The sequence below is a fragment of the Anguilla anguilla genome, chromosome 12, assembly GCF_013347855.1.
Source record: "Anguilla anguilla isolate fAngAng1 chromosome 12, fAngAng1.pri, whole genome shotgun sequence".
NCBI classification, from domain to species: Eukaryota; Metazoa; Chordata; class Actinopteri; order Anguilliformes; family Anguillidae; genus Anguilla; species Anguilla anguilla.
The window spans coordinates 40,059,026-40,077,593 of NC_049212.1; the positions used below are offsets into that span (position 1 = coordinate 40,059,026).

Genomic DNA, 18,568 nt, shown 5'->3' on the forward strand with positions numbered 1-18,568 from the left:
CCTTCCGCTTATGGGTTTGTTATAGTTTTGACTTTACGGTCCTATTTTTTGATTTTATTTTTCGTCACGAAGTCTTAATTGCGTTGCACTTGTAACGCACGAGCAGTAGTGAGAGCAGGAGCTGCTGCTCCCTCCCACCGCACCTCCCCCAGTTTCCCGCGTATGGTTAGGTTTACTAATTGCAGCGTTTTCCCCGCACGAGTCTCAGGGGTAATGCCTTTCCTCGTGTTTAAGTTCCACTCCCCAGGGTCCTCTCGCGCCTTCCGCAGCTCATAATTATAACATCCCGTCAGGTGCGCGAAGCGCGCATTAATTCAAGTTAAACGCCCGTCCACGTCAATGCCAAACCGTGAGGAATATCATTGATTTGCGCTTCGTAGTTCAGTACTGAGGATGCGAGTCTCCAAGGTCAATCCACTTTATTCTCCCTTAATTTGCCTCTTTTTCTCTGGGGAATTTAATATTTACTATTTAGTTGTGCTAACTATACTATTTAGTTGTGCTTTGCTATCTGTAAACGGCACGTGTGCGTGTGCAGTTTTCTATTTCTTTTAAAATATAGCCTACTCATTCAGCGGTTCCAATTAGCAATGTGCGTTGCATATACAGGCTAACCGTTGGACTTCATGAAATCATCAGTACACTCTAAAGCAGATTTGGTCCCTCTACCACTCTCGGCTGAAAACCACCCCAACATTTAAGTTTCTCGATGTGCACTCTTAAAAACGCTTATAGGGGGAGTGGAAATAAGAATGTTTTTTTTAAGGGGCCACAGTATACTTCATGTGTATGAGATGAGCAGCGCTTGGCTAAGATCAGAGTGCCATCAAGTGGTGGAAAATGGAACTTGGTTAAAAACCATCCTGTGGTAAATCTGGTCTAGTACTTCGTACAGATGCTGTGAAATATTTGTTTCTTGAATCCATTCGGTTTACTCGGTCTCTCCAAGAGTGCGTTTGTTCATATTAATCAGGTACAATCTGTAAAATTGAGTATATTGCCCTTTCAGACGTTTGAGAAAGCAATGTGTCTCGGCACACGTTTTGAAAGAAAATGAAAAGGTGTTCTGGTCATTTTAGTTGGGTACATCTAACACCTAATCTGTAATTATGATTCAGGCTTTTTCTGAAGTGAAGGATTCTGGGAATGCAGGTCAGAATGCTAAGGTAGATTTTTATCTTGGGCTGCTGTTCTCACCTTGGTTACCCAGGTGCAAAACGTCAGCTTCTCAGACTCAAACCTCTGGACGGCTGCAGATCAGAAGTCTGTGCAGGAATTCATCTTAAGCAGTTATATTGCTTGGATTGACCTTGCATTACCATTGATACCCTGTTGGGGGCCCCGTAGGCACTGCATTAGTGCAATCACCTGACTAATGGTGGGTAGTTTTTTTTTTTTTTTTTTTTTTTTTTTGCTGCATGTGACACAAACTACTTTCTGAGCTGTGTGAACACCAAAAAGTGTTTCATATCTGATTTGGGCCACTTCCATATGCGGTCCTAGATTGGATGCATATCAAAATCTGTGGCCATGCGACCACTGTGAGGTGTCAGATTGGAATAAATGTGTTTTTTTTTAACGTCACACTTCGCTGCTAGGGTGCAGATCACTACTGTAATCACTCCTGTGGCCTTCCTCCTCCCCTTCCTCCTCCTCCTCTCCCTCATCCTGAACAACAAATAATCTTGGGCTGAGTCCGGAACAGCTTGCTTACCCACTGAGAGTAAAAGTTGTATGCAACGTGTATAGGCTACTCAACAGTCAGCAAGTAAGCTGTTTCAGCCATGGCCCAACACTCACACTACATTTTTGTTTGTTTCCATGATGGACTGTCTTGCAAATATATATTTTTTATTATTATTTTTATTTTTTTTGTTAATGCGTGCATACAGGTTCTTTCAGGGCAGAGGTCTATTCACACTTCTGTCAGTTATGGGTCACATGCATGAATGTGAACAGTCAATGCAAAATAAAAATCTTAGTAACTAGCCTGAGTCACTAATAGATAAAAGGAATCTGAACTTGAGTTTGCTTCATTGTAATCCACAAGGTGGTCTGGGCAGTGCCATGTCCAGGCTTTTTTTGACTGGAGGAACCGCTGCCTTGAAGGAAGGTCCAATTTGCCAATCACAGCTCATGGTTTTGGGAGTGGCACTAGGGGTGGCCTATTAGAGTCCAGGGGCGGACCTGGCCACCCCCCCCAAGTCAGGCACCTGTCTCTGGGAGCCATGGAAACAGTCTAAAACTGCTGTTCTGTTTGCAGAAAATATTGCAGGTCCTCATTAAATGACGAGGAGTTCTGATTAGCAGGCATCTGAGGACTGAAGGGCATGTTTTGGTCTCTCTGCCAAATTTTCTCTGAGGCAAATGCTTTCAAGGGAATGTGCTTATCTCCAGTGAATGTAAGAACTGCCCTGATGGTTTCCCCTCCTGAGATAATTAGCATATTTTTGCATAATCAATATTTGGGGAGCTTGGAATGTTATTTTGCATTAACGTCAGCAGTTTCCAGTTCCAAGGGTACTAGACTATATTAATCAAACTGCAATTTTTTTTAGAAAGTTTTTAACATGGCCTTAACATAAGTTTTGTGTTACACAGTAAAATTCCTAGCGCTGAAATCAACTCTAAAATCACCTCCGTGGGTCCAGGAGGGACTAATAAGTACTGTTTATTTTACACATTGAACATATTTCTGTGTACAAAGGATCACGTCATCCCATTTTGCATCCCAGTCAGAGCGCAAACAGTAAATTGCTAATCAGAGAGCACGGCCACGTATCATATTTGTCTCTGAACAGCGCATTTCTATGCGTGTTATTCACTGATCACAAAGAATCATGTTGATTTTTTTTAGGCCTTCTCTTCTTTTCGGTTCTGTTTATTTTGTGACTCATCTCTGAATCGATGATGTCGTAGCATGAGAGGGAAGAGGTGCCGCGAGCGCTGACCTGCTAATGCACGCGGCGCATTAGCTCTGCTGCTAACGTGGCCTGCCGAACGCCGTGGAACAGCTTGTTGCATTTCGCGAGGCGTCATTTCAACGGAATACTTGCTCTCAATTCAAAAGCTCGTCCGACCGAAGCCTGCGCCGGAATGGTGGATATGTGGTCACTCAAATTTCAGCGGTGATAGTCGTGGTCTAACAGCCCTGTAATGAGCGAATGAAATGCGCTGTTATGCTCTCGTGCAGAGCTTTGTGGTAGAGAGAGACGCTACCAGCTGATCTATTAAAAGTGCCCCCCCTCCCTTTCCTTGTTGTCACTTCCCTGCCAGGTAAGCTATGAGTGTTTCTAAACCAAAAAAAAGTGTTCTGTACCTGAACAAAAAAGACTTTCTCATTTAAAACCCTCAATTCCAAATAGGTCATTTTACGTAATCTAGAATTGCTGGAATCGTGACCCTCCCTGGATTTGAATGTTGCTCTTAAAATGAACAGTGCCCTATTGGAAGCTTTTGTTTACATTTGCGTTATACATGTATTTTGTACTTTGAAGAACAAATACCTGTTAAGAACTTCGTAATCTTAGTTTTTTCTATGGTATTTTTAGTTTATTATGTTATGGATGTTTCCTCTGTGAGTTTATAGTTTGTATTTTGGTTTTTAGCTGGAACAGTTCGCTGGGGTTACCTGGCTGGTCTGGGATTTTTGCTGAGCAGGTCCCACCCAGTTGTTTATGCCAGTCAGGTGGGTAGCCTACATTTTTGTTCTTTTACATCACAAGTTGCTTTGGATAAGAGCATCTGCTCATTTGACGTCCTTGGCATCAGTAAATATAGACCTGGTCCACTGTTGCCGCGCGCTCTTTGCATTTTAACTATGAGTCACTCAGTACAGTCGTGTAGGGCGGGCCAAAGCGTCTGAACTGTTAGGAGCATTCGGTGGCTGTCTGCTAGCACACATTATCCTTTTCATTGCAGTTCACCGAGGCCTCTTCGTAAGTGGATATTACAATTGGATGGCATAAATTAGATCATGCAAATATATGTAAATGTGTTCTGGGCTCGAACGCGAATCTTGGACAGATTTGCTGATGGAAGGGGTAAAGGGGCTTAATTTCTGTCCTTCCGACTATCCATCTTCATCTGAGTGGCGCGCGGTCGTCGGGGAGTAGGCTGTTAGTTGTCAGGGGGAACCTTTCGGGATTTTTCCAGGATGATTTGTCATTTGAAATAACCCTACATGAAAATGATTAGTAAAGTAAACAATGATTATGCCGCGCAGTTCGCGGGATGATTGATGGCGTTTTAGCCGCGGCCAATCGCAGAGCTCGGAGCGCTGAAGCGAGGCTTAGCCGCGTAGAGCCGGGACTCTTCATAAGAGAATTCCCCATCGCCGCGATGTTCGCTTGCGGCGGGGCATAGTCACTGGTTTTATGTCGTTAAGTTTTATAGTCCCCCTATGTCAGTTACTCCTCAATTTAATTTGATAAATGGCAGAGACCAGCGATGGCCCCATCCCGCCAGTCTTCCTTCCATCTGAGTGCAGACCGGAGATTTAGATTAATACATTTATGTTCATAAAGGTGACTTAAAATCTTATTAAAGTAGATGTATTGGGGCAGTTTAATATGTGCACTTCCTAGTACAGGCGTTTACAACCCTGTATCTTAAGGTCAGCCCAACGCGTGATTCTGCATTTTGTACCAACATTAAAGAGAATTTTTAAAAAGATGGAACTGGAAGTAAGCTTTTTTTTAAATTGATGGACAGCAAGGATGTCTGTTGGTTATTTTCTTCAACTGTAGTTCATTTAGATGTTGATGCTTTGTAGAGATTATTTCTGTCAAATTTAATTCAGGGAAGCCATTTGCTTAGATATAGAACATATTTAAATATCGATTTGTAGAAGGTCATTTATTTAACACACGTTATGTTTTAACTGTTATAATGACATGTCAGGGGGACGTTATGTTATTATAAGTGGAGGATCATGTGGGCCACTCTCATGGTGGATATTCAAGGTATTTATGAGGGACCAATGATCCGAATCACCCTCTAAATTTAGCCTACATTTTACTGCATTATATTCTTACAGGCAAATATTACCGTTTGATATTTGGAGGCAAATTAGAGATCATATCCTGGATTTCTTTTAGTCCACTAGATGTCAGCCTTACTCTTTTAAAATATTTACCTATTTTTTCAACAGGTTTTTATATTTTCAAAATTTCACATTTGGTAACTTGATATTATAAAATGACAATCTAAGATGACTTGATCAAGATCTCACTTGATGAAATGCAAGGGAGACCGAATTTATAACCTCTCTTATGGAGAAGAATAAATGCATGACCGCTCTTTTGGAGAAAAATGGTTCCTAACACATCCTTAATAAAGCCTTATCAAGATTACTGTACGTAGTCTATGTCATTAATTACACACAACAGAATGTCTCAAAAAAAAAAAAAAAAAAAATCTCCTACATCATTCACCCACATTGCAAGAAAACCAACTGAATTTCAGTTTAAAAAAAAAAACCTTATGTCACTCATGTCCTGGAGGTGGCGCTGAACTGACAGAATGCCGATGTAATGAATCTGATTCTTGCTGCACACGCGCATCAGATAACATGCGTGTTGAGGGCCACTGATTCAAGGCCGACGCTGTCGGTTTGCCAGGAGCGTGCGGACGAGACTCCTCTGCTCCCCGTCCTGCTCCTGGCGGTCGGACAGGCCGACCAGGGCGAAGGGTTCGCTCCTCTCCTCGGTCCGGTAGAAGGGGCAGGCCTTCAGGTGCTCGGACATCGAGGGCGTTCGGTCGAAGGTCCACCGCTCCACGGGGGAGAAGAGGCTGCTGAACTGCCACACCTGTGGAGAGGGAGGGGGGGAGGAAGACCTTCACTGGGGAACAGGTAGAGAAGATGGAGCGCGGTGCCACTTTCACCAACTCTGAGATTGTTTTATCGTGCTCAACCCCTGCTCGCCCCCACATTGCCACTTTGTCTTGCCAGTTTAGAATGCCTAAACCAGCCCAGGGCTGTTGCTGGAGATCTAACGTCCGGTTGGTTTACACTCTAACCCTAACAAAGCCACACCTCATTCAACTGCTAGAGCAGGGCCGCCCAACCCTGTTCCTGGAGATCTACCGTCCTGTAGGTTTACACTCCAACCCAGCTAGAGATCTGGATTGAGCTGCTAATTAGTAGGGTGAAGTGTGGCAAATTAGGGTTGGAGGAACAAGGTTGGGCAGCCCTGGCCTAAACCTGTCAGCACTCATTGCCACAACTTCTGTCAGAGAAGCAGAGGTGGACAATCCAGGTCCAGAAAGTACTAGTCCTCCCCAGTGTTGTGTTCCAATCACCTGGATTTACTAATCAGCACAATTCCTCAGCCAGGAGGTAGAACTAATGAGTGAAATCAGCTGTCAGTGAAATCAGTGTTCACGGAGTGAAGAAACACATGGCAGGACTTTTTTTTTCTGACCCCTGGACTTTACACCTCTGCAGACAAGCATGTGCTGTTGTGATGCATGTGATGTCCGCTGACGCTTCTCAGCACACCGTGGTTTGCAAGGTCAGCTTGCATAGACATGAGTTGCAGGAGAATGTGCAGTTCATGTGCAGCTGGGTCTGCTGGTCACAGTCAGTATTGGCATGGTCCAGATTTGATACCAGACTGTGGGGCCCGTCCGTGCTCTAGAACAATGTCTTAACAGACGTCAGACCATGGGACCCATCCACACACTAGAACAGTGCCTTAACAAACACCAGATCATGGGGACCATCCATGCCATAGCACAGAGCCTTAACAGATACCAGACCTTGTGACCCATTCATGCACTATAACAGAGCTTTAAAAGATACCAGACCCTGGGACCCATCCATGTACTAGAACAGGATAAGGTGCCACAAATTTGTCAACTCCAAATAAACAATCTGCTAAGTCTAAAGACCAGACTTTGTGAAAGCGAACAGTCACTGATTTCCCCCCACCCATATACTGCTGTAAAGCTGATAGAGAGTATGGCTCTACTGTTGGCCAAACTCTTTCATGGCAGGAGACCAGCCTAGTATTACATTACATTACAGGCATTTAGCAGACGCTCTTATCCAGAGCGACTTACACAGCTTTTTACATAGCATTTTACATTGTGTCCATTTATACAGCTGGATATATACTGAAGCAATTCCGGTTTAGTACCTTGCTCAAGGGTACAACGGCAGTGTCCTTACCCGGGAATCGCACCTGCGACCTTTCGGTTACGAGCCCAGTTCCTTACCCGCTGTGCCACACTCCGTCCTGTACCGTTGGCTGTCTCCCGCCATGTTACAGCGAGGGTGCTGAGTGGCAGCGATGTCATGTTTGCATTCCCGTTGACTGAGGTCAGCGGCTGTTGACTACACACCCCTGTTTCCTGGCAACCGCCGCTAACAGTCAGAGCTATCGCCCTGGAGCTTTCCACGTCTTAGCAGAGCGTGGCTACTGGGCTTCCAAATTCCACTGGCAGTTTAACACAGTCCTGCTTCAATAAACTGTCGTTTTAACATTTCCATTGTTGTTATTTGTTTATTTTTTTAAACCTCAGTTGTGCTTTCAACTGCTTTTTTTTTCTCTTGGCCAATTTAGGAAGGAAACATATTGGTTTGATTACATGTGACTCTAGGAGTTTCTTTTATGGTCTTATCAAATGAAGAGCGACGTCTCAGTTCGGTTGGGGGTCCACGTTTACTGCCTGTGTGAGATATGATCCAATCTCAGATAACAGCTTCCACGTGAACCTTAGGAACCATTGCTTTAATTGGTCCAAACAAACATATCTGCATTTTCACTGGTTCCCTCCCTGTGGACTGAAGCATAACTCTTTGGAAGCTGTAGATATGAGGAAGAGAGCAGAGTTTTTGCTTTTTTGCATAATCGTAGCACATGTTCTGCATTAATTTTGCGCTTTGTGTGCTTGCATTTTCAGTTTCTTTTAAAGATTTTAGGTAAGTATTTCACAAATCCTTTTGGCAGCCCGAAGGGAGGTATTTTTTAAGTGGCTGTTTCTGTGAAAATTTGTTTTTGATACATTCTATCAAATTAATTTAGTTCAAGGGAGTTTTGTTGGCTGGACAGCAACAGCGGGGCCAGCCCTACAAACGCGAATGACTGTGACTGACTGAGTGAGTGATGAAGTTACACCATTGGTCGGCCGGTCCAGCCACATACTAGGTTTTGACCTGGTCTTCTTTTGAAAAAACATCAGCAGCTATTCACAATCTGTGGCTGAAAGCCAGGAAAGCCAGAGCAGGCATTAGCCATTACCAGGTGCAGACTGGGTCTGGCTGACCCAAATACCTGCAGAGCACAGCGCTGATCGCAAATATAGACCCGTGTTTGTTTTTATGGCGCCAGTTACCGACAGAAAGCATGCGGTGTAATGGTACCCCTGTGGGGTATCTCAGGAGCAGGAGAGTTCATCACGGAGTGAATGTCAGCGATGAGCAACGTGAGCCAAGATGGAGGCCGTAACGAATGCCTTACAGTGTCTACACTCTGAGAAGGAGCCAAGATGGAGGCCGCAATGAATGCCTTACAGTGTCTACACTCTGAGAAGGAGCCAAGATGGAGGCCGTGATGAATGCCTTAGTGTCCACACTCTGAGAAGGAGTGGGGTTCGAGCAGCCGCGTGTCTCCTGACAGGAACTCGGTCCTGGTCGAGGGTGCTTTGTTCAGGCAAAAACGGGACGATCTGGGAGCTTTCACAACTTCTCACGCCCGCCACAGAGGGTTCCAGAAGGGTTTTCAAACCTGCCTCAGAGGGTTCCATAAAGAAGGAAAAGGGGTTTCCCTGCAGAGACAACCCAAAGCACCCTTTTTTCTGAGAGCGTACCTCCTAGCTACTGGCAGCAGTTGAGTCAGTGGCCACAGAAAACAAACAACAAATTCAGTGGTGAGCACCTTCTATGTAACATTCCTTTTGATATAGTAGACTATCTGAGTGAAAATCTGAATCATGCTTTTTTTTGGAAATGTATTGACTCTAGACCCCCCCAGGAAAAATTCCGGCAATTTTTTTTTTTTTTCCAGCAGAAGTTTCTCTATTCACTAATGATCAAAACAAACAACATTCTTTCAATCTGTGATTGCAATTTGTTCAGTTTGCAGTAAACTACTCTATTAATCACAGGGGTATTTTTGTATTTAACTGGAGCTTAAGTATTTGCGATGCACATTTTCATTCGTCGGTAACTCGCCTTCTGTCTGCACCTCCAGCTGGAGCCCCCGTGGGAGTCCGTGCTCCTCTCCCACCTCAGGGACACCATGCCCCTCTCCTGCAGGAGGGTGGCGCAGACGTCCCGCAGCAGCCTGGAGGTCCGGGCCAGCTGGGACAGGCTGAAGCCGTCCAGGAAGCCCGCGACGTGGCGCAGGATCTCGAAGGGCAGGTCGCCGAGGGACTCCGGGATTCGGGCGCTTCCCTTCCCGTCGGGACGGCCGCCCTTCGGGTCCTCGGGCAGCGCGGTCGGGACGTCCGGCCGGAGGTTGAACGCGCCGGCGTCCGGGTCGTACGTGACCGTGGCCCCGTGGCTGGCGGGCCGGAACCTCTTCTGGCTGTAGGTGCAGCCCAGGTACGCCAGGGGGCAGCGCTGCTCGAACCAGCCGCTCAGGCAGGACTGGATGTCGGAGTGCGCGTTCCTGAAGTGGGCGGGGAACTCGTCCCGCCGGAAGGCGTGGCCGCAGAGGAAGGTGAAGGCCGAGGTGGACCTGTTGTGCCTCCGGGTCACGCTCTCGGCCTGGATCTGCAGGTGCAGGCCCGGGGCCCGGTCGGCCACCACGTCCGCCAGCGAGGCGCCCGCCCGGAACGGGGAGGAGGGGAAGGCGTACGTCTGCGTTCCCACGTCGACGAAAAGGCCGTCCGTCCCCACGCTCTCGCTGACGGCGTGGCCCCTGAGCTCCTTTTCCAAGGAGCACAGCAGGGTCATCTCCACCTCGTCCTTCTGGGGAGCGGTCCCCTCCCATCGGGGCGTGTCCACCCCTTTGTCCTCCCTCTTGGCTCTGGTGGAGGGGTCCCGGAGGTGGTTGCGCTTGGCTTTGTAGCTGTACGGGACGTTGAACGTTCGGACGGTTTGGACCTCCACGGGCTCCAGGCCCCCGTAGACGAAGTCCCTCTCTTTGGGCGTGCAGGCGGCCAGCTGGCCGAAGCGAATCAGCATGCTCCCATGATGCACCAGGTACATGTTGTATTCCGCTGCGTTGACCTCCTTCCCCAGCCTCTCCAGGACTCCGTCTTGCCACGGGGCGAGGCCCGTCTTGGCGACGTCGGCGGCGCTGGTGCTGTCCCTTTCGTGGCGTCCCGTAGCACGTTCCCCGTTCTCTGCCTGTTTGCTCGTCGGAGTCGTCTGCTCTTTTCCGTCGCTGGCTTTCGGATCGTTTCCCAGGTTCTTAGCCGTCTGTTGGCAGCTTCTCCATTCCTTGCTGAAAATGGCTTCCCACGACGCGTAGTTCTCGACGCCGGCCACCTCCCTGTTTTTGGCGATAGCGTCGCGCTCCTCCTGCGTGAGCTCCTGCGTATCGACGGTCCCGTGCTCCAGCGGGCCCCCCGGGCTCGCGGAGGCCCCGCCCACGCCCACGATGGCCCCGCCCCCCACTGCTCCCTGGACCTCCTCGGGGAGGACGGGCTTCTCCTCCCTCTCCATCAGCTCGGGAAACAGAGCCTCCATCTTCAGCGAGCGGAAGAGCAGCGCCTGGTCCCGCACGGCCATGGACAGGTCCAGCGGCTCCTCGGCCCGGGAGCCCTGCAGAAGGTTCCCGTAGAGGGCGCCGTCGCTCTCCGCCACGGGCCAGCGGTTCCAGTCCAGGGAGCAGGTGACCACGCTGGCGGGACACCGCTCCAGGTGCCGGGCCAGCCGGCGGCGGGTCAGGGCGAAGGGGCAGCCGTTGGCGGCGTTGAGGCAGGGCACCTTCTCCAGCGGGCACAGCAGCTGGTGCTCCTCCTGCTTGCACGCGTGGAAGACGGCGCCGCAGAGGAGGCGGCAGCTGGCGACCGGACAGGAAACGGAGATCTCCACGGGAACCGTGCAGCGCCGGCTGAAGCACGTCTCGCAGTGAGCGTGCTGCCCGGCAACGGCCTTCTTCTGCCTGCCCTGAAGAGGAGGGGCAACGCTCTGTGAGATCATGGCATTGTGTGGGAGGAGTCTGTTTAACCCCACTGACTGTATGAACATGGGCTTGTGTAGGAGGAGTCTATCTAACTCTACCGACCTTCTGAACATGGAGTCTATTTAACCCTACTGACCTTGTGAACATGGGCTTGTGTAGGAGGAGTCTATTTAACTCTACTGACCTTCTGAACATGGAGTCTATCTAACTCTACTGACCTTCTGAACATGGAGTCTATTTAACCCTACTGACCTTATGAACATGGCATTGTGTAGGAAGAGTCTATTTAACCCTACTGACCTTGTGAACATGGCAGTGTGTCGATACCATGGTGTTAACACTGTTGTTGATTCCACACAATGGACAGATACTCTGAATGCTGTTTAAATTAAATACATTAATCAAATGGCAGACAAAAAAGCAACGCGATCACTTGGCAACATAAAAAAATGCCTCTAGTATTGTGACAATGCTTCTGTCCCTGCAGTACAAAGTCAGTCTCGAAAGCAAGCCTGAATAAAATCCTAGAGGAGTAAGACTATTAAATGTAGTCTACTCCATAGTCTAATCTGACAGTACTGTGAACTATGACATTTTAATTATAGCCATTCTGATTAGTCACCTTGCTATCCACTTTTTTAAATTAAAATGTGTCTATTTTACTGCCATACGGATTTCTACAAAGCTGTGTTCATGCATTATCTGGTTAGGTTATGGGGTTAGCGTAAAAAGCTGAGCTGAAGAAAATTCTAAGCTGCCCTTCGTAAACTTTGAAAACACAGTGATTTACGAACACAGTTCGCCAGCTTAGTATCCTCACGGAAAAAAGTCTGCGTAAGTCACTCACCATAGTGCGCGTGAAGGGAGCCCGTTGTGTGGCCAGCTCTGCAACCGCGTCCGTTTGTTGTTCTGAGCATCTGAAGCGTGTGGAAGAGTTTAAAAATAGACGACTGTAGTCAGAATAAAAAAGAGTGGAGGGCCGCTGGAGGGAAAGGTCAGGCTAAAGGCCTCATTCACTACCGGAAATTCACTGCAGCGCATTAATCTGCCTGCGGGGGGTGCTAGACCCTGCTTCCTGTACTGTGCACAGTGTCTGAGAGCTGATAATAAGCGTAAATATAAGCATTAAAAATAAGTGTATTTTAATTTTTATCTTAATTTGGAGCGCCCATGTTGTGTCTCTATGTTCATCGCTGAAATCCCGCCCCCCACCCCCCCCCCCCCCATGTTTGTGAGAGTGCCGTCAGCCACCCCCACATGCTAGGGTAATCAGACGTGGTGTTGGTGGGCCAGTAGGGGATGATCTTCCCTCCGGTTGAATAATCCCCGGTGCACTGATGGGGACACTGTGCTGTAGGAGACTTTCAGATAAGACCTGAAATCAAGGTGCTGGCTTACTGTGGTCACTAAAGACCCCATGACACTCTTCGGAAAGAGCAGGGGGTTCCCCCTCATCACTGTAAAGCACTTTGAGTTAGAGAAAAGCGCTATATAAATGCAATTAATTATTATTATGATTAGATTTCCCGTTTATCCCTGGACACACCCCATTATTTCAGCCCCTTTTCATGTGTCCTGAGTTATTCAGAGAACTTCTCGATCTGTCCCAGATTTGAGTCGTACCATAATTCAGTGGGTTTTCTCACTGTAAAGCCATTATTGTAGGTTAATTGCATCATGTCCATGTCATGTCCTCCAGGGAACCTGCTCATCCTGCCACACACTCCCCCCTCCCCCTCAACGTGCAATGCAGATCCACTGCTTTACTGTCCACACCCACCCCCCACCCCCCTCAAAAGACTAAGACCCCCTGAATTGTGAAAATCCACATTTATATTCACTTTTCTTAGTTCATGTTTTGTTGTTGCATAGTTTCCCACTAGATGTCAGTATGATTCTTCTAAATCTTTTAGTTTCTGTCTGTTTAAGATTTATTTTTAAAAGTCTGTTAATTTGGGAATCTGGTGGGACTCCCCCCCCCCCTTTAAAAGCTGTAACTCTGGTTTATCGGGGCCTTCACAATAGTTGTGTTTATGCAGATATCTATGGTGTCTCAAAACATGTTAATTCATCTGAAGAGGATGAAGATGATGATGATTTTAAAAATAACTCATTTTAATAAAATATATAAACTGTGATAAACAGATAAATAATGTGGACGTCGCTGTCACTGAGCTCCTGATTGCTACGGTGATGAGTGTTTGTCAGACAGAGCTGGCGGGGGGGGGGGGGGGGGGGGCTGCAGCAGCTGTCGTAATCACCGTCCCACAGCTAGCACGTGGTAATCAGTGTCTGTCCCGTCAGAAGATTACTGTGTGCCTCAGTGCAGTGGAGATGACTGGCACCCCTCAGACATCTACTGTTCCTCCTTTGTGAAAATAAATAAATAAACCCGTTTAAGATGCAAGATCGCAAATGCATGATTAGAATGTTCTTAACCGAAGATTCTAACGCTGCCGTGACAATCACTGCTGGGGACTGACAGCGGTAGAGTTCTAGAACCCTGACTTCAGAATTCAGAGAGAAATTTCTTATAATTCCAAAAAAACCTACTCTTCAAAGGGTTAACACACACACACTGTCATTAAAGGGGACAGTGCAGCGGAAATAAATTTGCCGGAGTTGATGAGAAGGCACCTGGCAGTTAGACTGACGCTGCGATTTACGGGCTTTGTGCTTTTCCGCCTTCTCCCGCTCTTTCATTAATCTGGAAACTGCTCCTCTGCGAAACATTCAGGAGCGACTTGCGAAAGGAAAAAGAAAAAAGAGAAAACGGTAAAAGCCACCCTGCCTGTTTTACAGCCCTATAAACACACCTCAGTTCTGACATAATCTCGGCTCCAAGTCCGCTTTTAATAAAAAACGATAAAGCAGGGCCGCGTAACGGCGTTTACGCTATTACTACTTAATTAGGGCGGGGAGCGTCCTGATTCCCGGATGGGCAGAAGGATCCTCATTTCGTCACATTAACGGCGGAAGCAGGGAAATGAGACTGGAGCGCTGGAAACGAGACGCCGGAGAGAAACCTGCTTTTACAGTCCGTCTGGGTAATAACGGATAAAGGGGATATTCACGGCCGGGGGCGAGGTGATGAGTCGGCTCTGGCTGGGGATTAATCCAAACTGAGCCGGGTTAATCTTGGCGGGATTGTAAACGTGAAAGGTGCGCAGGGTCGGAACCCAAAGTGCCATCCCTGTTCTAGGGATCTGGAGAACCAGGAGACACCTCTGGGGTTTGATAACTACTTACTTAAATTTATCTTCTAAGTGGTTTTTTTTTTTTTATCCCACCATTAGGACTGTGGGACTTGTATTTAACAACTGAACTAGTTTACAACAGAAAACTGTTATGAAACAGACGATTTACAACAAAAATTATTTTTATTCATTATCATTTAAGACTCCCTGGACAAGACTTCCAAAAGCAGTTTAAAAAAAAAACATTAAGTTCCATCAGTCAGCTGTGTGAATGAACTGTAATACACTGATAAGCAAAAACCCGCCAAGCAAGCAAACATTCTTCACCTGCTGAGGAGGCCATTCCTTACCAGACTTATGCTGGAAGCATTATGACATCATAATTCATCATCTGCATTATTACATCATAATTCATCATCTGCATTATGACATCATACCTGCCATCTGCATTGTGACATCACATCTATCATCAGAAATGGACTAATAATATCAACTAAATGGCAATAGAATCGCATCCCCCAAAATTGAATTAACCCTTTGCAGAGTAGGTTTTTTTGGAACTGGAGGCACTGTGGGGCAGGGAGTCGGGACAGAACAGGCCCCTGGGGTACACAGTGCCTGCTGATCATTGCGGACTGCTGTTTGTGTGCTAATAAAAATTTCTATTCTATTCTATTTCTATTTATCCTGTTTTTTTGGTAGAGAATGGAGCCTGGTTTACAGCTGCAGCTCCTGAATGAAAACCTACACACTTACTTATATTAATTATGCTCTAAAACAAGAGAGATATTGTATTCAAGTATGCCAGATAGCATTTCTATGCCTTAACATACTGTACTGCAGATCTTCATCAGAACATCTTAACGTTGCATATGTTTATTTCTCTTACCGAGGAATGTAACTCCAACTGCCCCTCCCGCCTACACACACACACACACACACATACACACATACACACACACACAAATGCATGCACACACACATACACACACACACACACAAATGCATGCACACACACATACACACACACACACACAAATGCATGCACACACGCACATACACACAGACGTGCACACACACACACACACATACATACACACACATGCGCACATGCACACACACACACACAAATGCATGCACACATACACACACACACACACACAAATGCATGCACACACACACACACACACAAATGCATGCACACACGCACATACACACAGACGTGCGCACACGCACACACACACATACATACACACACATGCGCACATGCACACACACACACACAAATGCATGCACACATGCACACACACACACAAATGCATGCACACATGCACACACACATACACAAATGCATGCACACACGCACACGCACACACACACATACAGACGTACACACACATACACACACACACACATGCGAAGTTCCACACACACCACACACAAACACACACACACACACAGCCCTCTCAATACTCAGTTGCAGCTGAATTTATTTCTGGCATTTCAAAAGGGGCAATTCCAACAAAATGTCCCCCGGAGGTATGGTGTCCCGGTCATAAAAAAGTATAAATATGGCTGTTGGTACAGGCCTTGCTTATTCCAAGCACATAAAGCAACATGCTTTTATACGTGCCGTAAATCAATGTGCCTTCCCTTCATAATCGCCGGGCAGTCTCCGGACTCTCGTACACCAGCCCCATTACTCTGAAATGCCACCGTCAGTCGAGCGGTGTGTGCGGTCCGGGGGCGGCCCTGGGACAGATATGTCATTTATGCAATGAGAGGCGATAATAATGCGCCATTGATTTCCGCTAATTGCGTGCGATGAATTTACGGCCGTCTTGTTCTGTGTACAGTGAGGCGCTGAGCGCGAAAGGCTTTGATTGCGGTGTTTCATGGATGCAGACGATGATTATGGCTTGCTTACCTGTGCTTTTCTTGCCAGAGTTCAAATTATATGGAGCGGTGGCGGGTTGGGGGGGGGGGGGGGGTGCGTTCAATAATCGTTTTAATTACTTAACCCTTCAGACATCAGTAAAATGCCCTCATTCCTCAATCTTTATCGACCAATCGGCAGGTAACGCGGCCCTGCTTGATCCGCAGAGGGGCAACGGGACTGACCACGCCCAAAAAGTCAAAAAAATTGAAAAAAAAAAAAAAAGAAACATAGGGAATAAAATAATGGTGCTGTAATGATGTTAAAGAAAGGCTTGTGTGTCTCCAGAGACAATTACAAAAGAAATAAAATTAAATACGGATTATGAAACACAGGCTACTGCACAGCCCGGTGTGCCATTTACATTTGCATTTTAATGCCAGATCTGTAGATTATTTTATGGCTTGGTGAAACATTCGTGTAAAATTCTGATTAGTGCATCTAATTATACACATTATACACAGGAAGTATTTCAAAGTTTATCAAAATAAAAATAAAACCATGTGTTTTGATTGGACAGCTTTAGAGGTTTTTTGAAGAGACACGAACATGGGTCTCTGTCATGTCCTCGCAGAGTAGAAGTTTTTTTTCGTCTTTTCTGTTGTAAACGGCGGAAATTCGCTGACGGTTAGAGGCGGAGAGACCGCGCGCAGACAGATTAAACTCACGTTCAGGACTGATCTGTCCGCCCTGGTGATTGCCGAGATCTTAATGGTGTGGAAGAGAGGAGGAAGCACGAGCTGTATGATGAAAAGTGTGTGGAGGAACTTCAAAGACAGTATCCTGAAAAAAGGAATTCGCTCAAATGAGTCCCCCAGGAATAATGGGGGCCAGCGTAGATATCCATCAGCTTCCGAGACCTCTTTGTGGGGGGGGGGGGGGCTTCATTGTCTCCTTCAAAGTGTGCTTTTAAAACTGAACCAACCTTTTTTGAAGTGGCGCATTTACACAGATTGCTATGCACAAAGTCTCCAGCAGTGGGCAGTGTTGCACGCAGAGAGCACTCGCATTAAAAAAATAAATAGATAAATAAATTATGATGAAGCATGAATGCATTTCCTCTAAAAAAAAAAAGATCTGTTTAGGGATGAAACTGAGATTTTCTTCTTCTTTTATTAGCCCCAGAAATCTAATTGCGCATTGGGCAAACAGTGGATAGCGGGCAAGTGCTCCCATTTACCCAAATTCGTTTTCTGAAATTAAACAATAGATAAGAATTGAAACTGAGATTTGTGCAGGGGGTCGGGGGGGGGGGGGGGGGGGGGGGATTTAGTTCTCAGTCCCTGACTCCCTGTGCCGTGTAATTCGTGCAGAGACGCTGTGTGCATTGTGCAGCGTGATCTCTGTGACTCTCCTCTGGTTTATGCAGCCGGCCTAATGAGGGCGAACAATGCGGCCGTTCATGTTTTATGTATCTCCCGTTATTAAATGTTGGGATTGTATTTCCTCTGACACTGTCTGTTTGGTCTCAACCCCCCTCCTGTTGCCGTGGTTACTGATGACGGCATGACTGATCTATTCTTTTATTTATTGGACTATTATTTTTTGGGGGGCGAGGGGGAGGGGGGGGGTGGGGGGTGGGTCGGTGGGCTTGGTGGCATGGAGAGAGAGGGCGGTACAGGCACAGTTGGTATCCAGACGAGATACAGGATCAGCATTGCGAGAGACCTTTCTGGCAGATAAACACCAGTTTCGCAGAAACTATCACAGGGTTTGTGTTGCCAATCATGTAAAAGCCTGTGAATGCTAGGTCCCGTCCTGAGGCAATTAGCAGCAGGGGACCCAGCTCTGTGGGGCGTGGTCACAACCTGGAGAGTGACACACAGGTGCACATCTGCGGGGAGAATTTATCAGATCATGAATTATTTCAGGGAGGAAATACAATGTGAGCAAATACGATGTGTCCCAAGATTGCATGCATGTGACAGCAGACTGGCTGTGCTTTCAGCCCTACCAGGCCTCTGACTGTGATGAAAAGGATGAACACACACATGCATGCACAGACACACACACAAACGCACATACATACTCATGCACACACGCACGTATGCACACACACGCACATGCACAGACACACACACACACACACACACACACACAGGCCTGCAGTCACTGCATACACTGTTTAAACGTTTGACGATGAATAATTTCAAATTATTTTCATTGGGACACTTGTGCCTTGACCTGACGTGCACAAAATCAATGCAGCACATAAGGAATTTGCCCCTCTGCGTAAGGTAGAGAAATTCAGCATGAATACCATTCAGCATGAATAATATTTTGCAAATCTTTGTGGAGATTTACAGATCTCAGACCCTCATTCACTCGCTCTGGCTCTTTTGCTCCCTTGTGCC

The 18,568-nt window shown here is 46.8% G+C and overlaps 1 protein-coding gene across 1 annotated transcript; it reads right to left on the reverse strand.

Annotated features, from left to right (window-relative positions):
• Positions 1-5,594: 5,594 nt before the first annotated feature.
• On the reverse strand, positions 5,595-12,111 carry LOC118209180 (F-box only protein 40-like). The gene is made up of 3 exons (XM_035384339.1): positions 11,929-12,111; positions 9,179-11,065; positions 5,595-5,810 (listed from the first exon to the last, which is right to left on the reverse strand). Exons 1-3 carry the CDS (start codon positions 11,929-11,931, stop codon positions 5,595-5,597), a joined length of 2,106 nt encoding a protein of 701 aa, XP_035240230.1. The 5' UTR covers positions 11,932-12,111.
• Positions 12,112-18,568: the final 6,457 nt, after the last annotated feature.